Genomic DNA, 26,532 nt, shown 5'->3' on the forward strand with positions numbered 1-26,532 from the left:
GAGAATTGAACAATACAGGTTACATGAAGAATACATAAGAATTTCAGTCAAATCTTCTTCCATCCACAAAGAGCCTGACAGTTGTTTAAATCATTGTTTTTGTTGTCTTCCAGTTGAATTTGGTTGTGTACTACTAAACTGAAACAAACTGAGCTCATCAAATATGTCTTGTGACTGATTAGGTGTTGATTGATTTATGCTTAATCCTGTTACAAATGGTTTGTCAACTGATATCACACAAAGCAGATATGACATTAGATAACAGTCCAGTGCACTTGTGAGTTGGAGAAAATGAAGATCAGCAACATATGGGTGTGGCTGTGGCTCAGGTGGCTGAGTGGGTCACTCACTCACTTTTTCTGGTAATGTGCTGAAGTATCCTTGGCCAAGATGCTGAACCACAACACATCCAAGAGAGTGTTTGTGTGTTTGGATGTTAGAAAACAATTAGGAGACATCACTGTGTGTTTGTTATAAGAACCAGGATCCTTAGTTTTTTGTTTTGTTTTTTTTAAGTAACAAGGAGAATTTAAGTAAAAAGCTGCAGCGGTGATGAGCTCTGATGAGCTCCGACATGTCTGTTAAATTTGGAAGGACTTTTTAATAGATTGCTGTTCTGTAAAAACAGAAGAAAAACTTTTCTGAACAAATCATTTTTTGTGCCGTAAGCTTTTAATTAATTTTTATAAATAAGCATTTGGAAGGGTGACATATGATTGCTGTAAGTTGCCTCCCTGGAATCAGTTAAAATCTGCTTTCCTCAGAAACTGTTCCCCATCCATAGTTACTGCTTTGTGTGGCTGCAAGAAAAATCCCAAAGCCAGCTTGTTATAAACATGACCATTTTCATGCAATGCTAAAGGTGTCTTTTCAGCACTTTGCCAGGTTAAACAATAAATAATTCTCATAAGTCAATGTTTGCTTGCTGCTGAATCTGGGTAGCATATTAGTCTCACGTCGTACATGCATCTCCAGGCAGTTTTTACACATCAACAGTGTTGAGAGAATAGAGTGCGGATATTATCCAGAGTTGCACCACACAACAGGAGATGGATGATGTCAGCCACGTTCTCACTGCACTGTCTGGTTGAGGTGAAGGGTGGCAGCTCAGATGAGCATGCACGAGGCAGGCCACATGACGCATTTTCACTCGCTGTGAATTCAGACTGTCAGACATCACCCCTGCCTACCGAGCAAACACCATTTACTGTCCAATCTCATTTATTAGGGCACTTTGATTGTCATAGACACAAAATTACTTACAATTTTGGGTTCTCACAATTATTAAAAATAATCAGGGTAAATTGTTTGCATTCTATTTCACAGTGAAGTTAGAGGTCCCCGTCTTTGTTTTGTCTTTCAGTTTGCCAAACTTTTAATTTTGTTGCTCTCTACAAGCTCACAATTACACTCCACCAGGCTGTGGCTTGTTTAGTTCAGCTCATATCTCTTTCGTTGTGTTTTATCAAATAATTTTTTGTAGAATTCGTGTTAAAATTCAATGAAAGCCGCAGTAAAGAAGATAACTTGGTTATTTTTATTGAGTTTTTTCTGTAAGTCTGTGAATAGTGGTGTTAAATAATTGTGATCTCAGTTTTGACTAAAATAACTGTGTTTATATTTGCCATAATCAAGCAGCTCTGCTGCAGTGCATGTGTGAAAGTGGCTACAGATAAACAGAGAGATGAAGGCTCAGTAGATGGTACAGAAAGACAGACATGCAGCTCTGATGGCCTGTTTTCTCCTTGCACTGGTAGCCGCACAGAGCTGCACAATGGACCGTATCACATGCACAAGCTCTAACTTTGTTTTCTTTGCCGATGGTCTTAATTTAGTCCACTTTTCTTTCACCCTTATACCATTGTACGTTTTGCTTGGTCCAGAACAAGCACTAGCATCAGCCTTCATCCACATATTTCTACGTAGAAGTCATAACATGCAAACAGCCAGAGTCATAAAAAATAAATAATACAACGTATTTTTTCTTTTCTCCAGAATATTTCACAGACCTGGAAGGCCGCAATGAACAGGATCCTAGTTTACCCTGGGATTTCTACAGCAGCTCGCTGTTCGGTGAGTAACCTTCACGCTGAACCTGTCAGTCTGCTGAATGTCAGCCCATTGATCAATCAAATACCCAGCTTTAATTTGTAAGCATGGTGGCATAAAAGTAATTGAAATTGCATTCCTATGCTGCTCCTGAGTCACAGGGAATGGAAGCCAGTTTATAGACTGGGCTCAAGCTTGACCACTGGCACGTGGAGGGGGTGTTAGCTTTGAGTATTAGCATCCATGTTTTGTTGTAAACAGCCACAGGGAGCCAGTTATCTAGTGGAAGGAAAGCAGGATTAGAGTTGCATGGAAGGACTGAAGGAGACTAAAGACAACGTGGTCTACAGCTTCTGAACAGTCTGAGTGACAAAAGATAATCAGGTTTTATAACTGCAGCGGTTTGTTAACTGTTAGTGTTTTTGTTTTTCATTGAGTAATGCCAGCTATTTCAGTCATTTTATCAAAATCTGCCAGTCAATGGCAGCATGGATATTATAGTTGTCATTGTGCACTTTATATATCCACTGTAGAGGTTTGTATTTTGTTTTTATACAGGTTTAAAGGAGACTTTTATGTTCATTTCCAGTTCAGTGTTTCTATTCATTGACTGAACATGTGCAGGCTATTGGTTCATCCTGCCTGGAAAAAAGCTGTTTTAGCTCCTCTCCCTTTAAGCTAACTGTCTTCTAACTGGAGTTTATACGTGTGTGTGTATATATGTATATATATATATGTATATATATGTATGTATGTATATGCATGTATGTATATATGTATGTATATATATATGTGTATATATATATATATGTGTGTATATGTGTATATATGTATATATATATATATATATATGTATGTATATATATATATGTGTGTGTGTGTTTATTTATTTTTTCATCTGCTTTTATATTTGAAGCTGTGACTGACACCATGAAGTGTGTTTATGTGTATTTTTATATGTCACCAGTCGTATGTGTGTAACTGTTGGTATATACTGCCCACTAGAGGGCATGCAGACCTCGTTCATTAGTACAGTAACAGCCAGCTTGTCCGCTCTTCCTCCTTTTCTCACCTCAGTGAACTCTTCCCTTCACAGAGACTGACCAGGAGCCGTGCTGGGACTTCCTGCTGTCTGAGCAGAACCAGGAGTTGGAGGAGAATGTAACGGGGAAGACCGAGCAAGAGTCGGACAAAGATTGTCTTATGTTCGAGTTCTCCTCTGAGCCTCTGCTACCCTGCTATCACGTGCAGGTGTCATTAACACAGGGGTAAGTTCATAACGATGAGAGTTTACTGGCGACGAACCACACGGTAATAAATCAGATTTTGGGGGGGGGGGTAATACAATATCAGGCTTTCCTGTTGCCACTCAAATGTCATCTAAATTTGGTCACAGCTCTGCAATATGCCTAAGAATTACAGCAATTTAGGTTAGATAGGCTATGATGATAGCAGATACTGATGGTTAAGACAGCAGTTGCTTCAGCTTCTGGTACATAAACATTTATTGGAAATGTACTAAAGATATCTGCATGATGTTCCCAACCAACATTTTTAATGTCATGAGTTGTTATTGTTCCTGAGTGTAAAGGGGAACAAGTACAGGATGATGAGAAATATTTCTGCTTTTTTGTCTACAAAAACACAATATTTAAGCTTCAGTTTCATTGGTCAGGTACTTTAATTACTATCAGATGGTGATGCTAGTATGGAGAGTTATCAGATGTTATTTCTGCAAAGAAAACCTTAATAGATCAGGTCATTGCCTCAGCATGTGTTACCTTTGCCAAATAGGTTATGGGTTTAGTTCGGTTTGTTGCATTTTTGTAGGATTACTCAGAAATTTGAGGGATTTACATGGGGCATTTACCAGAGTTGGGGCTCGGCCCAGCTTAGTAATGATTTAGTTTTGAAGCTGATCTGGATCCAGGACTTTTTGGAAGGATTCTTAACCAGTGTGCAAAATTGGATATTTCCCATCATTTTGGGGCAACCATATTTTTTTTTAGGTTATGCCACTGCTTTGTGACACTTGAAACGATACGATACTTAATAAGTGTCTCTGTGGTGCATTAATATATTGTTGCTTTTGTTGTCTGTCTGGACAAAAAACTGGACTTTCATGTTTGTTCATTTGACGATGCTTACACCTAAACTGCCAGCTCTCGTGTTGTGCATGCCACCTTCAGCTGATGTCTGATTTTTTTTTTTTGCTTTTGCAGTTTTTGCAACTGGTTCCTGCTGACGGATGTCCTGAAGCGCCTGAAGATGTCTGCGCGGATTTTCCGGGCGCGGTATCCGCACTTGGAGGTGGTGAGTTTGTCGCACGCTGAGCTCTGGAGGCAGGTATCGGTCAGCCAGGTGAGCTCCGCTTTGGCTTCTCCCTACAAAAGCAAAACTAAGGAGGAAGAGAAAGAAGAGGAGGACGAAGACGGACTTGTGGATCTGGTGCGTTGTGTACCGGAGCTCCAGAGACTACTGGGTTCCTCGATTCACATCCTACAAGAGGACGAGGAGGAGGAAGAGGAAGAGGTAGTGACAAACACAGGGAAGCCTCACAGCCGATAGCCTCTCTTGAGCTGCGCCCCAGCACCACGCAAACTGTCATTTTGTCAGCCTTCCCTCCAGGCAGCAGCTCAGTGGAAACCTCTCCGTCCGTTGTAACGAGGGTCAAAGATTTTATCTCCAGCTACAGTAACGACTGACACTCCACCGATGACCTCTGACCTTTGGCAGAAGTCATCTGAAGGACCTGCACACAGGAGTTGTCGATGCTGGATAGCAGCTTTCAGGTTCCTATCTATAGGTATATTTGAATACATGAGAACTATTGAGTAAACCTTTTTATTAATTATGTATGGTACATGGTAGTGTATATGTATATCTTGCCATCAGGGTAAACACATTTGATTCTATAAATGTATTCTTGTGGCAGAGGACGGATAATGTTTAGGACTTTTTTGTTTTAGTTTGTTCCTGAGGGAAAGCGATATTTTTCGACGGGAGATAATCCAAGGCTTTTATCTTGGTGAAGTCTTGCGTACAGCTAAGACGCTTAAGTCAGGGAGGCCATTGGCCCAGATGGTTTCTCTGTCAACCTGAGAGATCTGGAGACCTGCAGAGAAGAGATCGTGGCACATAACATTCAGACCTAATCACCCGCTCAGAGCCTCCTTTCCATTTTTCACTTCCGGTGTCCTCGAGATCATTTCTGAATGGACCTGATAATTTAAAGTGTTGATTTTTTTTCCTGTGCATTTCACATAGTGAGGCAGGCCCGCGAAAGCTGTTCCGGTCCCTGGTTGCAGTATCAAATAAGGCTGTTTCGGACATTGAGGCGGAGAGTTTGTTTACAGAACTGGACAGACAGTAGTCTTCTCTACGCGTCCTAATACAGAATCCTGTGGATCTCTCTCAGAGGAAACTTTCTACCATCTCTGGAGTCCAGAGGAGCCACGACGGTCCCCCAACTTCCCAATATGGTGTTTCCAGCTCCCAGAGTGCTTTGTGTTGCAGTGTTTTATTTACACTGTTTGTTGTGCTTAATTTAATAGTCATTAATATATTTGATCTCTTGTGTATCTGACAACCCTATCTATGAAAAATACTTTCTATGGTTGGTGCTTCATTCTGAAATGTACTTATTATTAGGATCCCTTTATTCTGAGATTTCCCTCCTTCATTCAAAAACAGTATTTCAAAAACAAAGGAGAAAAAAAGAGAAAAAAAAAAAAGCAAAAGTACAGTTTTATTGTACTGGTGCTACACTAGATTTTGTGTTGACAATCAATGAAGTTTTGGTTTGAAGTCACAAACTAACAAAAGATATTTAAGATGAAGAGACTTAAGGTGTAAAGAAAAGTATAGTTTAGTTAAAGAAAATGGGATACAACAAGTGTGAGATCTTCAGAGAGCCTTTTATTTGATTCTTTTATAAGAAATAAACAAGAATAAAGCATGATTGTGAATCATAATTTAATGTCTTTTATGTCAAATTTATGTCTAAAGTCCAATTTTGACATATATTTCCTGGTGCGACTAATAATAATGATAATAATACCAATATTAATAAGAAGAATTTTGAGTCAAGAAAGACTCAGTGGGGCTTCAACTGCTTTACAGTTGAGTTTAGCTCGGTAATAAGCTTTTCCTCCCTTTGTTCAGTAAACAATAAAGCCCTGCCTGCCCTCGTAGCATCTTAATATAGCATTTGTATTTATTTATTGCACCTAAGATTATCCCGTAGCTGAATTGTTGTATTAATTGTCACCTTTTAAGTTGTTAAAAAGTCATTTGTGTGCTGAAAATCATGTTTACAGTTTAATGACAGCTGAGCAAACGGTGAGGTATAGTTTCAAAGCTGTAAACCACTCAGCTGACCTCAGCTTGAGTTTGTTCTGGTAACTTCTGTTTACAAGTGTCAGTGCGGGAAGGGATAAGTGACTGCATGCTTTCTAGCAGGCTGCTCTTTGACCCGTCCAGTGATGGTTGTTCCCATCATTGTGGGCTGCAGTGATCATGATTTTTTTTCTGGCTATTAACAGGTTTTTGCAACAACAACAACTAAAAAATGCTCATAAAACAACTGACAACAAAGAATTTAATTAGGTGGAAAGAATAAATTATTGACGAAAAGGGTGTAGATACACCTATTCTGCTTATACAGTATATGCTATATGGCAACCGATTTATAGCTATGTTTCACCAAAAATTAACAACAGCACAGTAAAGAATATGGAAAAATGTGTAAAAACTGTTTGGTTTTTACACAGTGGTTGATGTATAACTTCCAGTGGCGAATAAAAATCTTTTAAAAACTAAATCTAACCGGATAACTGATCAGAATAAGTTCCAAGGGTTGTTTTGACTTGCTTGTAGAAAGACTTTGTCACCCTGCTGGTGATCTGTTGCTGTAATAGTATTCCTGGTCTGTAACAGAGCTGCAGGTTTAGTCATTTGATGCTGATAAACAAATGTCAGCAAGTCTGTCAGTACTAAAGCTGAAAGCAGCAATCTACTGTCTCTTAAAGCTGTTCCCAGTAATACATTTAAATGTAAGATTTAGATAGACTAGCACTTTATGATTTGTGTGCATATGTTGTAGTTTTTTCTTTGTTTTTGTTTTTTAATCATAGGGCTTAGATGCAGTTGTGGTCAAACAGTCATCAAGGGCATGAATATCGTGGGACTTTGATCTTTTAAAGATTTATTTTAAATGCTCTTTTATCAAGGTGGAATGATTGCGCAGCATTCGTCTTTAAGGAAAATAAGAATTGGGTGCACAAGTTTGAATTTATTTGGGCTTTTCTCACATCAACAGAGGTTCAAATGTTACATAAACCCGTTTAAATGTTTTAATTATAGTAGAACCTTCAGCACCACTGTCTTTTAATTTGACAAGGCCAAAATCTGAAGTTGATAATGATTGATCATGATAGACGACATCTGGTAGTTTCTCTTTGACAGCATAAAAAGAATTAGTTTGACTTGTTGAATTGACCAATGCTCAGAACGATGTGTAAGTCCGAGGGACTCTGTGAAGCTCTGAGAAGTTTTTGAATTAGGAATCAATTGGTTGATTGGTTAATTCTCTTGGAGAATTGAAGATCTCTTGGAGACATTTCTAAACAACTGCAGATTCCAAGATCATCAGTTCAAGCAATTGTATGTAAGTACATTTTATTCTGATGTGTCATCACTTTCCCAATATCTGGAAGAAGTCCCAAACTGTCACCCTCGGATTAGAGGAAATTGGAAGTGGCAATTGCTGGATCACCAGCGTCACTGTCCAGAGTGAAGCAAGTTTTACATCTCTGTACTGAGAAGGTGCTGACAAAGAAAGATGCTCCTGCTACAAAATCAACACCTTCAAGCTTGGTTTTCCCAATATCGGTTGTACAATCATTCCACCCGGAAAAAAGCTAAAAACTGTTTAAAAAAAATGATCAGTGAATGCAAACTTAAGACCACAACAGCAAAAAGAAGGCTGTGTGAAAACAACCATCCTGCTGACGTCTGTGCTCCCTCCTCATTCAACATGATCACAGGACCATATGAAAACAGCACATTTCAGACACAGAAACTTCTTTAAACCACATCTTATCTGTTCTAACACTGTTGTTGAGGACATGGTGGTGGTTGTGCTATGACGCAGCTGAGCCAAAATACCAGAAGGTGGCATCATGCGAGACGTGTCACAACTTCTGCTTAGCCTGTAGGGTAGCTGTTCATGATGGGAATGCCTGCACTGGGTCACTGAACTCCAGATAAAATGGATCTAACAACACCTTCCATTTCCATAAGGGAGTGGGCACATGTTTCTATTATCAGCCCTGCAGTACTGAAAAGCAGCAGCAAAAATGCTTAAAACTGACATAAAAGAGCCATTAAATCTAATTTAATCCAAGTCATCACTTTAATCTTTATGAGATTACAGCTACTTACTCTTAAAAATCTGCATAAAATGAAAGAATGGAAATCAAAGGTTAGTTAATAAGGGCCATATTTATTCTTGCTACAGCACTGATAAGAATATTAGAATATCAGAACTAATATAATACAGCAACTGAATGTTTGCCTGGAGCATATGGGACTCCGTTTCAAGTCTCGGTGCAGATATATTTTATTGTACTGATATGCAGCATGCCAGTTGCAGCCCCTTGCAGGGCCTCTGGGTACAGATGGTCCTAACTGCACTGTAACATGTACAGTCCTGTACAGGGTTACTGTAGTTCAAATACTGCTGTGACTGGGCTTTATCTCCCAGCAGTGACAGCATGTGGCGGCCGCCAGACTTACAGCACATTCTGTGTGCGTTCATAACTATAAGTTTTTTCTGGTAATGTTCTTTTTAAAAATGAAGACTGAAATCTGACATGAGTGAAAAGAAAATGCTTTGTGGGTTTGAAATTGAAGTTTCAGAATTTAGACTTTTTAACCGTTTTACTTGTCACGTCATGGAAACTTTATCTGGATGACTCACTGCATTCCAAGTGATCTTTTCACAGAGCCTTTCTGGAGTATTGGGGAATCTTGTAAATCAGGCCTCCTTGCATCATGCTGGAACTGCCTCTCCTCAGGTCCGCCCTCTTCACCAAGCCCCTGCCATGCCCCTGATGCTCATTGGGCTCCCGTTGTGCAGCAGCAAACTGATTGGATAAAAAAAGAGGGCAAGTCAGGACAAGACCTACTAACAAACATGGAAAGTGGAAGCAAGGCCAGGTTTATACATGGAAACACAAAGGGACATGACAGAAAAGGTACATGATTACGAGTTAACTGTGTGAATGTCAGGGGACTGGGTGGTCTTTCTATTTAATTTAAATTACAGCATGAGCCTTCTGCCAGCATGCCCCTTTTCAGGTTGGTGATTATTTTGCCCTCCTGTGTATTATTTGTAATGAAAATGAGTTCCCATGAAAGCGTCTTGCCTCCCTTTGAGTTCACTGAGGACATCTGTTGTCTCTGTTAACAGTGCCTCCATCAGGTTATGTAACAGCCCTCTTTCAAAAAGGCACAAGAGGGAAGTCCTTCTCAATGAGTCTGCATGTAAGGCTCTGTCTTGATACTTCCTTTTCTCTCGGTCCCCATTGAAATAGGTTCCTTAAAAGATTGCTTTAAAAAACAAAACAAAACAAAACTGCTGACCAGAATCTTAAAGGTGCAGGAATAAATGTTTTAATCTGTCCAAGTGGTGCTTTGAGTATCTGGCGATTGCTTTAGTGTTCAAGACAGATCAAACCTGCTTTCATCCCGTGAGACTGCACAGCCAGGCCTTTTGTTATGATCAGTAGGATTTAAATTAATGTGTTCACTGTCTGCAATCAGAGTCTTCTCCGTGTGTCTGTATATGGCCATGTTGAAGCGTACTGATAAATTGTAGTAGGCCTATTTTGAAATGACTCTCTAAGAACAGGTGTTAAATGTCCTGTGCGCTGATGTGAAGACATCCAGTGGTGTTTAATTCCCGACTCAGTGCTTTGAGCCCTGCGGTTCTAAATATAATCCAAGGGGGGAAATAGCACTGTCGTGCATTGCCCCTTTGCTGTGTTGCAAAGAGATTGACCTTGTCCAGATATCTGAGTCTGCTTCTGCATGCAGCCAACACTTCAGGCTGCATGCACGTCTGGAACACAGTCACCCAGACGTATTAATGAAATATGGTTACAATTTAGAAACCATGACCTTTGGACTTTTAGCTACATAAAGGTCAAATAAGCCAGGAGACTACAGTGTGGTGACTTATACTGAATATTGTGTCACATTTTGCCCAGTTTATGTTTCAGATTCATCTTAAAATACAAAAAAATGTGTTTGTCTTTCAGTCTGTAGACAACAGACTAAAATAAGACAATTCTTCATCAAATTTGTTAGGAATAAATCCTTAGAGTTATGCAATCTACATCTGTATTCATACTCTTCACTTGGAACTCAATGAAAGCACCTTTGTCAGCAGTGCATTGAGTCTTCTTGGGAATCTTAATACAAGTTTGGCACACATTTCTTCTGGAAGTTATGTCAGAATAGTGTCAGTGCACAGTCATTGTAAAAGTTTTAGTTAGTAGAGGGTAGTTTACCGCTGCCTAGATTTCTCCATCTTGTGAAACGAGGACTAAAGTATGAAATAAAATGTGATCTGTCAATTCCTGCATCGTAAATGTTGAATATTTTTATACTGGAGGTGCGCAAAGTCACTGGATGTAATAAGAATGTAATGTATTTTACTAGGTATTCTTTGTATTTAATTTCTTGTGGAGTTGTAGGCCACAGGTGTGGATTTAACATGAAGTTTATTGCACCTAGTGACTTGGTGATGGTAGTAGGACCTATGTAGGTGTGCTGGTTTGGATGACCAGCAGTCTTATCACCCCAGACACAGATTAATATCAGGAATGAACAAGGAGCTTTTCAAAAACCACACCTGTACTTTTTGGTGGTATGCTTTGGGTCGTTAGTTTATGGAAATGTTAATCTCAGCCTGAGCTTGAAATCCGGAGCATGATGGTAAAGGTTTCCACTTGGAATTGCTCTGTGACTAATAGTCCTGACTACTCTTTCAGGCCCGTAGATGACTGTAGATGGTATTGCTGAGTCCATCTCATTGCCCTGTCTCTTACAGCATTGAAAAGTTGGACAAAGTTCATCCTTTATTTCATCAGATCAGATTAGTTCAGAAACCTTTTGGCAAACTCCCAGTGAGCTATTGTGCGTTTTATTGAGTACTGGCAATCATTTAGCCAGTCCAGTGGTTTTATGGTAGATAATGGTAGTCTCAAATCTCCACAAATGAACTCGACATCACAATCACTGTGACCATTACGTGAGCAAGCACTGAGACATCTGCAATACTGTGCTGTACTGCTGCAGTATTACTTGTGCTGTATGCCATATATGTTGCGCTATGACTGTGAGGCCAATGTAGTGTATATATATCCAAGTACACTGCCTCAACTAACAAAGCCATTGGACTTCCTTCAGATTTGATGACAGCATGATCTTATATTGATGATGGAAGAGTCGGATCCCAGCGTAAAGTCTTCTACAGCACATTCCTAGGATTTCTAATGGGTTTAAGGTCTGGACTGTGATGGGCAATCCATATGTAAAAGTGATGTTGAAACACACTTTCACAGATTGAGCCCAATAAATCCTGGCGTTGTCACCCTGGAATACGTCTATTAGAGAAGAAGAAATCCACTGATGGAAAACCTGGACATTCAGTATATTCAGGTATTCTTAATTTTTTCAGGTACATAACGTTGAACCTACACCTGACCAACTGGAGTGACTCCAGATCACAACGCTGCCCCCACATTTATGATGGGTGCATCATTGTTCAAGTGGAAATATTTTAACTTTTATTATTAGTCACAAGTTCAGATGTTGATTATGCAATCTCCAATCACAATCAATCAAGATTTTTTTTACAACCACATTATTTCCTCGGAGATGGTGATTTACCACTATCCTTCCAACCCATGGATTACCATCTTTTGAACAGCCACTCGAACCTACTCGCTGTATTAGTTAACATTAAGTAACCTGATGCCAGACCAAACATATTGATTTTAATTTTATATTTATTCAATTAAATGAGGGTTGGAACTTTCTTTTTTTCACCAGACATGTATTTAGTATAATGACAATAAAGCTGACTAGAATGTGAAAAGCTAATGACAATGACAAAAACATGGTATATAGGTTACAGCTAGATGGGATCTTTCCACTTGCACTATAGAGAGCAGCAGTGATTATACCTTTTATTGGTACCTTTACATAATTAATGTTGGCTAAATACAAACTGTTTGGCATACAGTAAAAAATAAGTTGGTAAGCTAGTTAAGTAAGTTTTGAAGTTATTTAGCAAGCTAACCAATTAGCATTTACATTTTGCTAGCAGTAACATTAGCAACATCAGTTACACACATAAGTTGCATTGTATAGAAATATATGAAAATACTGCTGCCTTGATCCATGCTACACTAAACACTTACCTGTTTATTTTATGGTCATCGTCATGTTTAATACAAATTATGGTACACAGTAGTGTAAAAACTATCACCAAAGCAGGATATCATTTCGGTCAGGTTAGCTTGTTTATGAAAACCATACATGTGTGACGTGTCCTTGGTTTACCTGATTTTAAAAAATGGTCATGGCGACAGCCCAAATGCTCAGCTTGAGTTTCAAAAGTAGGACTTCACAAACCAGCGGGCAGTGTTGGGAAGGTTACTTTTAAAATGTATTCCATTACAGAATACATGCCCTAAAATGTATTCTGTAACGTATTCCGTTACGTTACTCAATGAGAGTAACGTATTCTGAATACTTTGGATTACTTAACATATTATCATGCATTTTACAACTACGTGAATGTACTATTGCTGTGTGATTTATTACTATTACTGAAGATCCGCGGCTCCGAACCGTAGTAAAGGGACCTCTGACTAATACGGTTCCGTGTGGGGCCGAAAACTAGCTTTACTTTGTTGTGTGGGTCAACTTTGCTTGCGAGAGACAGAGAGAGGCGTTGAAAGGCTGCTCCAATGGAACTTATTGTTTCGGAGGAAAACACCAACACAGTGTACAGTCGAGTTTTAATAGCTTACTTACAGCTGGGCTCTTCGGGCACTCTTCTTGGCTGCAGTGGTTATTATTATATTTACATGCTTCCAGCTCCCGTTTTTGCTCGATGACAACTCGTACTTTTCGACTCTCCTTTTTCTCCCTCCTCGCGCTCACACATAACGTGTATGGCGGTCCATTCTCCCTGCAGCACGGACTACACTGCCCATGAAGCTACATTCTGCATTCTGCCTATTAGCTTAGCACAACAACAACAAAAAGGCGCTCTCTCACCGAGGAAACACGCAGAGCGAGAGCGTCACCCTGTAACCATGGCAACCGTAACGCTGCCGCCTGGAACAACAGAACATAGCTGTCAAACAAAACCCAAACAGTCCTGACCCGCGACAATATGAAACAGGAAAGTACCGCCGTGTAATCCATTTATTTCAACAAAGTAACTGTATTCTAAATACCACCTTTTTAAACGGTACCTGTAACGGAATACAGTTACTCATATTTTGTATTTTAAATACGTAACGGCGGTACATGTATTCCGTTACTCCCCAACACTGCCAGCGGGTGATGTCCATCTTTTAAATGCAGTCCTCATACGTAATATAGAAGCTGACCTTAGTTTCCTTTGTTCAGCAAGCATAATACTCTTTGAAGCCAGATCAGGTTTTTGTTCTCTGTCCTTAAGTTTGGGTTGGAGTCCATCAGTGACATGTATGCTAGTATTGCTTGAGGCCCTGTGGGGGAGTGAAAGAGAAGCACTGAGACAAGGGGCTCTGAGGTGAGTATAAACCAAACATCCTCCGGATTTTACATGGAAATAAATCCACAGGCTGTTAGAAACAGTACAGAAGGTGTCATTATAAAGGGAAATTAGAATACAGTCACATACTGGCAAGACAAAAGTACAAATAGAGGACAAAGGTTACCAGAAGAGCCTATAATAGAATAGAAAAAACTTCAAATGTGTTACACTGTATATTGCTTGCACTTGGATGACGTTCCTTATTTTAACTCATAATAACCCTTAATTTAATTTTACTAATCTCAAAACTAACTAAAGTGCCATCCGAGTAAACCTGAGAGACTGCACGCTGTATTTATAGCTACAAGTTTAAATGAATTCAATACACAAAGGCACTTCTGTTGTTTGCATCATATTTGACGTCACGTTTCTCTGTAGAAAACAAAAGCAGCCGAGATTCTGAAAATTTTTAGCTTAAAACAGCCACATGTTACATCACTGATGTTTGAAATCTGATCGTGGGTTTTCTGAGGTATGTATGGGTTTGCACCAGCTCCACTGACAATAGATGCCTTCATGTCAGTGAATGCACTCACACAAACAGCCATGCTGTTGTCCCACCCCCAGTTTAATTCAAAAGAACCAGCAATGGATGCACAACCATCACAGAACTCAGCTCTTTTAGCTCACTGGCAGGATTGCTATCACCTGCCTACCTTATAATTAGAGTAAACTGGAGACATGAGAACGACTCAATAACTGTAGAATATATCTTTACTTTGAGTACAGGTAATAGATACTGATATTTTCTTAATATGTGAGGTCTTCAGTTCAAAGAAGGGCTGAATCAAGATGGTATAAAAAAAATTGCCAAACCAGACAAATGGTTTGAGCATTGAAACTATCTTCAAAATTAAATGCTCAGTGCTGACCGTGAGGAGGAATTTGCAAGGATAGATTCTTTTCACTCTGGATGAATGACCTTTTCCACCATAGCCATTAAAATGTGTCTTTTGTCAGAGGGTGACCCTCTAAGCAGACATATTGACACCTTTTGAGCAAAAACTCTCGAAGAGTAACAAGAGTAATATTTAGCCTTGAGGTTGTTTGTGAAAAACTGAAAGAACTTTTGTCTCTTAGAGTGCTGTGGTTTCAATTTGGGAAAACCATGAAGATGAAAAGGATCTGAATGCTATATAAAGGATAAGAGGTGTGTTACTGTGATCAGGAGCCATTGTCCCAAATATAGGGAACAGCCGTCAGTGTTAACACCAATAACAGGTACAATCACTGTCTGTGTTTTGCATGCTGCCTTTTTAATATTTGTTGGGTTTTTTTTGTATTTTTTTAATTTTATTTTTTGCACATCTCTCTCTATGTGGTGAAATCATACACAATGTGAAAGCTCTGAAGGATGTCCCATGGGTGAACTCAGCTGTCGCTCCTTTTCCTGTTTATGCCCACGTTTTAACCTGTTAGCGCTTGACTGCTGCTTAATATAAAGCACTGCGACTGCTATTTGTTCATACAGAGCCAATGGAAAGGGGTCTTCAGCTTAGGTAAACATGCTCTTGTGCGTCTGTGTAGTCCAAAAACCCTGCGGCACATAGCTCAGAGTGGCTGACACTATAGGACAAATGCTGATTGGTTCAAAAAATGGACAGGAATGCAAATAGGAGCTACAATGGATTTGATCACAAGCAGGAGAAACATCAGAAATCAAAGAACACAACATGATACGCGCAGACAGTGGTTTCAGATTTTTGTTAGAACTTTGCTCTTATAACAGCACAAGAAAGAGGAGCCCATAGACCAGCTGTTTTAACTGTTTTAAACTGCTTTTTAGTGGCAGTCTGATTAGGCTGATTACCCAGAATCCTTCTTTTTAAATACATATACAAACAACCACAGACCTGGTACCACAAGTCCTGCATTTGTAAACAGGTCAGTGATGTCCTGATGGAGGTTAAGAGGTTAACTGGCTCTATTTTCTACATCTTTGACATTGCAGCACAAAGTCCAGTTTTTTGAGTACATAGCCAAAGTTGAAGCTAAAACATTTAAACTGTTGAATACTGCTTTAGTGCAGCTTTGCTCAGGAGTCATTAGGTAGTCAGTTTAGAGACTCACACACTATGAGAGTCTGTAACATTTCTTAAAATACTGATCGTTCTGATTAACTGATGAGACTTGGAGCAGTTCTGATTGGTGGATAAGTGGCAGCTTTAATCTTATCGCTGCCCTTTATGACTGACTAAACTGTACTCCTCAGCTGTATTTACTGTAACTGTCTCTTTTAGTATCAATATACAGCAAAGGTGCAAACCTTTGCTGTATATTGATGCTAAAGATATATTTAATTTAGTAACTAAAGAGACTAAAATGACAGAGGAATACTTCTTTGTCTTTTTCACACCTAATGGGAAATAATTCTGGTTTTCAATCTGGTTTTATGGAAAACAGGTTAACCTGATTCTGTCAAGTGAAGTGTTTTGGGGCATTTTGGGTCCTCCTCAAAGTTTCTACAACAGCATGTTACCCTGACATGTACTCTAGCCATATTTCACAGTATATTTGCAATCACAAAATGAAAATAGTATATGACTCTTTATGTGAATCATCAGCTTAGTCACTTGATGGTTAAACCTTTATCATCTACAGAAAGCATACAAAGACTTTCAAAGTAAAACACTCAAGGGCGTAACGAGGAGTTCTTTTCCCACTCATTCAACTCCTTTTGTACAAAGCTAAGCCATCCATTCAGCTACTCTTTTTTTAACAGAGCACCAGACAAAAGCTGGAAAAAGCCTTCCCACTGTAGTTTTTCCATTTCTTCTCTTCACTTCTACTTGACCACATTGAAACAAGCACATACTGAACTTTTTGCTTTTTACTTAGTTCTTTACATTTATCTGATAGCTGCACAGAATAAAACATCTCATGCAGAACAGACAAACAGGGACATTTTGCCCAGCGAATGCTTTATTTTTAAATGCTTAAGTACATTTCTGCTGATTATGCTTCTGTGGTTTGTGATATCTGACTGATATCGCAGTCTGATTCTATCACAGGAAGCTTACTACAGCATCCAGAGCATCTTAAAACCTGTCTGATACACGGAAGCCGGCAAACGTCTTCTGATATTACATGCATATATGCACGACAGAAGCCTGTATTGACCTACATAAGCAGCATATAAAGCGACAGAGTAATAAGCGTGTATGAGCAGCAGACACGGCCGGGTGGAGGGGATTGTTCACTCACAGAGACACTCTGTGTCAGGCTGTAAGCTGCTCCAGCTGGACTCGACACCCACCCACTTGGCTCTTATGTAACCTCATACGATCCTTCCCAGTGTGTTCTGTGCAGGGCTGGCACATACTAATCATGTTGTGAGAATCAGTGATAAAAGGCAGAGTGGAGTCTACTATGTGGTTTAGTAGTGCAGCACCATGAGAGCTGTATTCCGAGTAAAACTAAAACAATCTAAGGAATTTTCACTTCGTGTGTCAGTTTCAGCAGCAGCAGCAGCTTTCGTAACCCAAACAACACAAAGGTTGATATTTTGCCCTACAAATCGGCAAACGCATCTAACCAGATCAACCGCAAGGGTTTCGATGCAGCTGAAGAAAAAACAGGAAGTGGATGGTACTTCTGTAAGCCTCCGCCTAAAGAACATGGTGTTCCCAACGTCACAGCTGCTTCCCCATGCTGACAAATCAAAGAGTTGTGGTTAATGTTTGTAATGTCTTACACACTTCACATCTCCTCCTTGTGAATCTTGTGGTCCTCTTTTTGCCTTGTTTTGTTTTTGTGTATGTGAGTCATAAACATACTCTGTGGTTCATCAGCTCTTTACCTGCAGTACTCAGGCTCAGAAACAGCTACTTTTGTTGTCTGCCTGCCTTTGCTTTCTAGCTCTATTTATCCTTAACTCGGAGGGGATCATTTTTCTCAGTGTGAGCTTTCCGTCTACCATTCACACTTCCCCTAACTCTCTGCCTGCCACCATCCTCAGTCCTCTGTCCTTATTTCACCTCAGGCCTCTGGCTGCAAGCTTCAGCTCCAGCATTCCCACATCCCGTCTCCTTTTGAGCATCACACCATCAATTTGCCATTTTGTGCCCATGTTTTGTACATTTGGCTCCATACATTTCTAATGTAAACCTGCCTAACCCATCTTGTTACCTGATGGCTGTGAAAGCACCATTTTACTGAATTCATCTCATTTAGTGTGGACTGGAATCAGAGCGTGTCCCCAGTGACCCTCTCCCAGAACTGTCTTGATAGCATTGTGTATGGATTGTTAAACAGGGCTTTTGGGTTTAGGCCAAAGGTCTCTGGACCAAACGTCTGCGTGAACAGACTGCTAAAACCAGTATTTCTGCAAGTTATTCACACAGTCTGACACAAAAAGACACACTAGGTTCACAGACACAAAAACTGACCTCAAAGACACAAAACGACTCCAAAGTAAAGCAAAAAGGCTTCAAAGAGACACAAAAGCGTCCACAAAGTTAAAGAAATTGACCACAAAATTAAACAAAAACCACAAAAGTGACTCAAAACTTATTCAAGGACACACAAGGCTCCCATAAAGTTACACAAAAAAGACCAGAAAAGGATTTTATACAGACAAAAATCCCCACAAAAAACACAAAACAACCACAACCAACAAGATGACTTTACAAAATAAAAAACACCAAAAATGACCACAAAGAGACCCCCAAAAAACCCACAAACGCAAAACCACTTCACATGACACAAAATAACTTCAAAGTTAGACAAAACCTTTTAACAGACAAACAAATCTACCATAAAGTTACAGAAAACAACGACAAACTTCAACTTTGACTTTACAGCCAGAAAAAATGTGAAAAAAGCTTCACAAAATATGTAAAGTGACCACAAAAAGAAACAAATTATCGTGAAATGATGACTTTATTAAAAAAAAGGAACACAAAGAGAAAAAACAGCCGCAGGGTTACGCAAAAATGACTACAGATAAGACACAAATGTGCAACAAAGTTACACAGAACCACATAGGGACACAAAATGTCTTAAAGTGACATAAAGCAACCACAAAGCAACACATAACTTTAAAGATACATGAAAAAAACAATAACAAAGAGAAGTGAAATGACAATAAAAAATACATATTATAACTATAGACACAAAATGATTTCCATGACACACAAAACAGCCACACATATCCACAAAAACACAGAAAAATGATCACAAAGTTACACAAAATGTCTTCAAACAACAAAAAACAACTACAGAGGAACTCCAATGACTCTGCTAATTAGCCACACAAGAAGCCGTCTCCATTTGACATAAATTCATGATGCTGAACAAACAGTGTAACCAGTAATAATGTCCCTGAATGCACCAGGGCCTAATTTAATACAAATATATAACTGAAAATAGTCTTGAGCCTACAAGCCGTAGCCATTAACTGAAGGTGAATATATTCAGACATTAAAACACTGATATCCTAATTAACAACAGTTCAAAGATAACATAAAGGTAAACAACAGAAGTCATGACCTTGTACATGTTAATCAGTTCTGTAGTTACTGTATTCAGTGTTGACTGTGGCCTGGTTCCAAAGCTGCACTTTCATACAAACCTCCTTGAATGACTGACCGACTGCGACTGTGGTAACTTCCTTTTTGTTCAACATCGTGCAAACTTGATCAAGAGCGCTGTCGTGAGTTATGAACAATGTTACTTTTTAGAGATGCCCGCTTTCCCCCCTCATGGATGTTTTCTCCGACCACGCTCCTCTTGTGCAGTCAGGCAGAAGTCGCACACGCAGAAATGTTAATGACATCAGTGAACGTGCCGGTTCACATTATCTCTGCAGCACAAGGCAGAGCATTGTAGGTCTCGACGCGGGCTTCACATGAGACGATTTTACGTCAGGGCAATGCCTAGCAACCCTAATTCTGCTGTATGCAGGCAACATACAAACGCATCGCATCGACAACAACCAACTTGTTTGGATAACAAGCAACTGTTACCTTTGGGACCAGCTGCAAACATGCTGGAGGGCTTCTTCAAATGTAGTCTCAATGACTCAAGCACCTGAGTTAAGGTGCAGCATATGCACTTTAATTTTAATTTGAACACTTTTTCACACATTTATTTATCATTGATGTTTTAAACTCAGAGTTAAAATATGTCCTCGTGGATATCTTAGCGAGGTTTGTGACGTGGGTCACATGCTGACAGTAGATATAGCCGCTGAGATTGCCTTTTTATTGCAGGGGTACGTGCAAGATCAGCTGGCGTGATGCAGGTTAACCTATAACCTGCTGAAACAATAAATACACTGATTTCAGCTTGAAGTCTCAGCGGCAGTAATCCCGCACCTTCTGCTGTCTGATGAACACTTTTACTTTCTGTACTTTTTGTACCTCTACCCGAGTTCAAACTTGAACGGCAGAGTATTTTTAGATGCTGGTAACACTGCTTTTAACCTCTCGTTAGTTTCTCCTGGTGACAAAATTGCATTTATATTGTGCTTTTTCTAATCTTACTGAGCACTCAAAGTAATGATGTGTGATTAACTTGGGGTTCAAAAGCTTGTAATAATTGTAAATATACTTGTATTGTGAAGATATTTTACGTGATTCATATTTATACTTTGATACCTCGTACTTATTTTAATATCTGCATCTCATATTTTTACAGCCTTTTATTTTATTTTATGTTCATTTGAAGCTGCATGCTGTGGGTCATATTGCAAAATTAAAAATAGAGTTGCATATATATTACAAAAAAAACTATGAAGAGTAAAACTACAGCGTGGGTTCTTTTTGAGCAAATCACGATGTTTCTTCCACCATTGATAGAAAGATGAGAGCCTGTGTGAGGCCTTTTCTTTGACTTAAATAAATGCTTCCTTGGTGAGAACTCAGAGGTTTTGAAACGTGCTGGCCTATTAAAGCAAACATTACAGTGACTGTGCTAAGGTGTTTGCTCAGGGAGCAATGTTGTCACCATAAAAACGTCAACATGCATGTAAGGAAGTGATAAAGAGCAAACGTGTTGTAGGTGCAGCAGGGAGATATTGTATATAATGGTACTGTAAGAGCAGATCTAAGGCTATATTTGTGATCATTGGTGCTCCTGTGCCTGTATGAGGTTAAATTGACCTGCTCTGTCTGGCTCTTTATCCGCATCAGACTGGAGTTTTACAGCTGTTGAGCAATAGAAATTGCTCCTGGGAGAAGTGACAGCAGCCGCTGCCACGTCTCCAGTCACGCAGCCTCATGCTGGCAAGCGGAGCTGGGCAGAGATCTGCCATCCAAGCAGTCCTTTCAACACCAAATGACTGCCATGTCCCCAGGTCTGCCAGTCACATTGCCAAAAACACATTGGAACACCCCACCTGTGCCAAAAATATCAGATATCTGAAGAACATTTACATTGGGGTTCCTTTTTATAGACACAACTATGATGAATTAAAACTGATTATATAACACAAAGAGCCATCTAACATTTTAATTATAACCCAGCCAGTGAAGCATAAAGTGTCACCGCCTGGTGAAACAGCACTTCCTCATCACTGCTGTGGAGCGTCTTGAAATCTGCAGTGTACTCAGCGGTCACAACCATTTGCTCTCGGGTTTCTCAAGACATTAACGTGACCTGGGAGACTTTTGCAGTCCGAGCTGTATTACAGAATATCAGTGTCATGGTTCAGACCATTGAAGATTTGTTTGGCTGGAAAACAACATTACAAGGATTTCACTAGTTTACAGGAAGAAATGTCTGACTAAACAAATAATTTAGTGCACTAAACCCTTGATTTTTTAAAATAGAATATGTTTCAGACAGTTTGAGTGCTAAAAGATAGTTTCCATGGTGTCAGAGGTTACCGAAGACCTGCTCCTACCTAAGAGATTAAAATATTTCACAAGCTAAATCCTTAAAATCTGAGAAATCTGTGATGTCCAGGATGTACCCTGCCTCTTGTCCACAACAGGATAAGTAGATAAATGGTTAAAAGGATGGATGATGGAGGGTGGGTTAAATATAAATATCTTCAATGTACCAGTGGCTGGACATAGCTGGACTCAAAGACAGCACAGGAACAAGCTCTGAAGACAAGATCCATAGAGGCTGGGGTCTACCACACGATGCAAGACCCCAGGTGCAGGCTGTGTAAAGAAGCCCCTGAGACAATCCAGCACATAACAGCAGGGTGCAAGATGCTAGCAGGCAGGGCATACATGGAACACCATAACCAAGTGGTCGGCATAGTATACAGAAACATCTGTGCTGAGTATGGCCTGGAAGTCCCGAGGTCAAAATGGGAGACGCACCCAAGAGCGGTGGAGAATGACCGAGCTAAGCTCCTGTGGGACTTCCAGATACAGACAGATAAAATGGTGGTGGCTAACCAGGCGGATATAGTGGTGGTAGACAAACAGAAGAAGAGGGCCACAGTGATAGATGTAGCAGTTCTGAATGACAGCAACATCAGGAAGAAGGAACACGAGAAGCTGGAGAAGTACCAAGAGCTCAGAGAAGAGCTCGAGAACATGTGGAGGGTGACGGTAACAGTGGTCCCAGTGGTAATCGGAGCACTCGGTGCAGTGACTCCCAAGCTAGGCGAGTGGCTCCAGCAGATCCCAGGAACAACATCGAAGATCTCTGTCGAGAAGAGTGCAGTCCTGGGAATAACTAAGATACTACGCAGGATCCTCAAGCTCCCAGGCCTCTGGTAGAGGATCTGAGCTTGAAGGATAGACTACCCGCAGGGACAAGAGACACATATAAACAGAAAAAACAAACATTGCTATAAACCTGCAACACTCGTTTTGTAGCCACATGCAAAGCTGTTAAAACAAGCAAACTTCTGAGCAAACATTTGCTTATATAGACATTCAGAAGTCTGCATGGGCACAGAGCAACATTACTGTAGCTGTGTTTGCACAGTTAGATCACTAATTTGTTGGCAGGCAAAAGACACCAATTTGTTGGTGCTACTGTACACCACCACAGTAGCACACGGAGCAAACCAGGAATTTTTCAATTAAAGAACTGGGATAATACTCAATAGTTAAGTCACTCACCTGATCTGAGGCCAGTAGAACAGCTTTTCAGTCATTAAATACAAAAGTGAATGCCGAGAGACCCAAATTCAAGCAACAACTGAAGCCGGGCACAGGAAAGGAGCACCTCAATGGAGGAAGCACAGCAATTGGTCATGTCCATGGATTTCAGTCATTGTCTGCAAATGATTTTCATCCAAGAATTAAAACCAGTCCTCATATTTAATATATTAGTTTGTCCAATTAATTTTAAGCCTCTAAAAATGAAGTGCTGTGCAATAACTCCTGAACAGTTAATTCAAAACATTTGCAAAACCTCAAGATTTGGGTTACAAAGGTAAAACTATGAAAACTGTGTCTTTGTCCAACAAATTATGGGCCTAACCGTATATTACTGGACATTGTAATTCCAGTATCTAAGCTTAAAGCTCAGTTTTCGGTCTCCACCAGCTGTTTACTGTGTACTAGCTAAGAACTCCATTATATTAAAAGCTAATCTCTAACCATTTGATGATGTGCTGGTGTGTACAGTGGATTTTTACAAGCATCAAATTAAAGCAAAGTTAGAAATAGAATAAAAATAAATGAACAGACAGGCAAACATGCCCATGGATTTATTTCTTAGTTATAAATTAGATCAGTGTAAAGGTTGCATTTCTTTCTTTTTTTTAATTCCCCATGTGGCCAGCTGTCACCAGTTGGGTTAACCCAGTTTATCTGAGTGGGCTGAGGCACACTGACCAGCACAGCCATTTTGATTCGCAGCCATCTGTGAGGCCCATTGTGAGAGGAGACAGAGGAGAACTGCAGCCTCTCGCCACAGCACTTTCCATGCAAACTCCCTGACCTCAGCGTCCTCGCTGCTGCTCGCCAGAGGAGCGCCAGTGTGTTGGACCCATTGCTTCCTGGATGACCCTCACCACATTACAATCTCTTAATCACTGCTGTGCCTTTGAGAGAGAAAAGAGGGAGGGGGGGAGGGACTCTCTGCAACTGGATTGGCTGCTCTTGGTGGAGCTGTTGCTAAGGGGAGGGCTTTACTCAGCGATGGATGGATTGATGGATGGATGGGCTTCTGGTTGGAGCAACTTACAGATCAACTAAATGCGATGAAGCAAATCTGTCACCATTTGCTGTTTTATTATTTATCAAATTTGTCTCACCCAAATAAAGTCTTATCAACTGTGATGGCTCAGTTTGCTTTACTGCCATTTGTCCTCTTGCAGCTACCATTTGTACAGTGTGAGATTTGAACTTTGTTTCAGGATTATTCAGTTCTGATGGGAAAGTTTAGGGTTTAACATTCTGAAACCGATTGTTGGCATTTTGATTTCAGCAAAGTCAAGTTTAAGGATTTCATTGCCTAGTTTTTAAAGATTTAAGCAACTTGGCCTGAATATGCATTGATGTGTCTAATTACATTTTTTAAAAAAAATATATAAACTTGTGCCCATGTACTTTAGATGATATACTGAAGTGCTTAAAATAGACTCCAGGCAATTTGCATCAGAAACAAGATTAAATGGTGTTGAGATCCCAGCACTGCTTACTCATTTAGTGCCAAAATTGCCACGCCCAGCTAAAACCCTTCTAGAATTATCTTGCAACATCCACATACTCATTTTGAAACATTAACATTGCACAGGCCTGACCAACATCTATACGTTTTAAGGGTTTCCCCTCACAAGTTTAGCTAAAGTATCATCTTTCGCCAAGAATGTCACATCGGAGACTAGTTTACATCCGAGCAGAGATGGAGGTAAACATCTATTTATAGGCAGGCTACTTGAGGGAGTCTGAACATCCTTCCTGTTACTAATGACAGACACGACAAACATCATTAGCTTCATGTTTATTTCCATTTTACTGCATCAATATAAAATTGGATTTTCAAATTAAGTTTCCATAGACAAACATTTAAGCTATATAATGAACAACTTACAGTGACAATGTGGGAAGGAATTGAACAGGGTATGGTACAAAAAGTCAAGGCACACCTTGTTGTAGCATTGAGTGGAACGCTTTAAAACCTCTGCAGGCAGGAACCCTTCAGCTCAGCTTTAATAAAATGACCATTTTTTTTTTTTTTTTTTTTTTTTTTTTTTTTTTTAAAACAAGGAGGGACAGAATAGCCAGCATTCAATATCTCCTATGGGCAGAAACTTTATTCACTTCAACTTGAAATTCATGTAAATTTGAAATGCAGATCACGTGAGGGAAATCGTTCTGCCTAAAATCAGAGCTGTGCTTCATCAGGACTTGACTCGGTAAACCTCCACCAAGCACGAACATGCCAGCCTCTCCAGAAGAGGCAGGCTGACGACATGCGCAGGGATCACTGGTTTTTTTCTTTTAATGCATTTGATGGGAGGTGCGGAGGAGCAGGATTGAAGTTTGAGTGTTATTCAGTAGCAGGAGAAGCCAGGAGTGGTTGCCCTGGTCAGTTTACTGTCCATCTGAGAGTTTTGGAAGAGATCTGGCCCATCACAAAACACCTCACTATTTCAAGTCAGTTTGAGGAGAAAAGGGCGAGGAAAACAGATGCAGTTACTTCTATCTCATGAAGTTTCCTCCTCCAATTTCCCTCTTGTACCTGTTGGTGAGGTGGTCTGCCTGCATGGTCAGCTTGGACAGCACGCCAAACAGTCCTCTGAGGTGATAATGAAACTGATGCTGCAGGTCAGCGTTGTCATCCACGTGTATGTCTCCCTTCACCGCCTGCTGCTCTTCCTGCTTCACCGCCATCTCCAGGAAGCTGGCACCGCTGCTCACCTCCCTCTTCAGCAGACCCCACTCCATGTCGTTCTTTATGGACTTGAGCAGCAGGTAATGCTCGTACATGTCCCTCTGCTTGTTGCTGCACGGCGGTTCGTTGTTGTTGTTAGCCTGCTGCTCGTCCAGCGGCATGTCTCGCAGCAGGCTCGGCACCATGATGGTCTCGTCCATGTTGTTGGTGGCCGCTATGAAGCGGTGCATGACGTTAATGAGGGAGTGCTTGTTGCCGACGGAGTCGCTGCTGATCTGCATCATTTTGAAGGCTGTAAGGTTACAGTGTAGCGCAGACGGGTGGATCTTTAAAGGCAGAGCTGTTTGGCTTTTTTTTGGTGATCTGCAAGATGAAGGGAGGGATGATTAGGATGCAGGAAAGGTGCAGGGAGATTGAGCAGACTCTGCAGAAATGCAGCACAGCAAGGGCAAATCCCTCTGAGACAGCTTTACATAATCAGCACGGACAATGAAACACCTGCAGCACGCCGGACTAAAGCCTGGCTGCAGGAGACCGACACAGCGAGCTGACATCCCCAATAGAAAACAGATGAATAAGACTTCCGTATGCTTCAAATCTATACCATCATGCCCGAAGCGCATCACTATGACCTCGATTTCCTGCTGCTGAAATTCAAACATCCCTTCAGTTAGAGAGGCACTGAGTAAAAGACTGACCTGGAAACCTGAGGGAAAGCTTTCCTGGTGTCCTGGTTGGTTAACTCAAGTCTTCTCAGGCAGCGTACGGGACCCGCTGGGAAGAAAAATAGAAATTTCTTCAGCTAACTGACAGATAAGCGCTCTTTTTATACCCAGCAGCCGGGT

The 26,532-nt window shown here is 40.4% G+C and overlaps 2 protein-coding genes and 1 long non-coding RNA gene across 7 annotated transcripts in view; 1 reads left to right on the top strand and 2 right to left on the bottom strand.

The window, feature by feature from the left end:
* The window catches only part of bcorl1 (BCL6 corepressor-like 1), a 30,043-nt gene extending 23,792 nt beyond the window's left edge, over window positions 1–6,251 (top strand). For all 5 annotated transcript variants that reach the window (XM_084950719.1, XM_084950700.1, XM_084950712.1 and 2 more), the window contains exons 10-12: window positions 1,996–2,073; window positions 3,146–3,317; window positions 4,272–6,251. In XM_084950719.1, the coding sequence (XP_084806845.1) occupies window positions 1,996–2,073; window positions 3,146–3,317; window positions 4,272–4,617 (596 nt within the window). In that variant the 3' untranslated portion in view covers window positions 4,618–6,251. The remainder of the gene's footprint in view (window positions 1–1,995; window positions 2,074–3,145; window positions 3,318–4,271) is intronic.
* Window positions 6,252–7,082: 831 nt separating this feature from the next.
* On the bottom strand, window positions 7,083–13,949 carry LOC146392611 (uncharacterized). The gene is made up of 2 exons (XR_014802210.1): window positions 13,162–13,949; window positions 7,083–9,197 (listed from the first exon to the last, which is right to left on the bottom strand). It is a non-coding gene; the product is annotated as an uncharacterized LOC146392611 (long non-coding RNA).
* A 10,829-nt stretch (window positions 13,950–24,778) lies between these two features.
* On the bottom strand, window positions 24,779–26,532 carry mid1ip1l (MID1 interacting protein 1, like). Its single transcript, XM_084950863.1, has 2 exons — window positions 26,386–26,532; window positions 24,779–26,050 (listed from the first exon to the last, which is right to left on the bottom strand). The coding sequence occupies exon 2, from the start codon at window positions 25,969–25,971 to the stop codon at window positions 25,495–25,497; it is 477 nt and encodes a 158-aa protein (XP_084806989.1). The 5' UTR covers window positions 25,972–26,050; window positions 26,386–26,532; the 3' UTR covers window positions 24,779–25,494.

The sequence above is a fragment of the Perissodus microlepis genome, chromosome 2 (genome assembly GCF_051167445.1).
Source record: "Perissodus microlepis isolate ML-2025 ecotype Zambia chromosome 2, ASM5116744v1, whole genome shotgun sequence".
Lineage (NCBI taxonomy): Eukaryota > Metazoa > Chordata > Actinopteri > Cichliformes > Cichlidae > Perissodus > Perissodus microlepis.

What these genes read in the sequence shown, in the direction of transcription:
- mid1ip1l (XM_084950863.1), bottom strand. Translation starts at nt 25,971, where the DNA reads ATGATGCAGATCAGCAGCGACTCCGTCGGCAACAAGCACTCCCTCATT.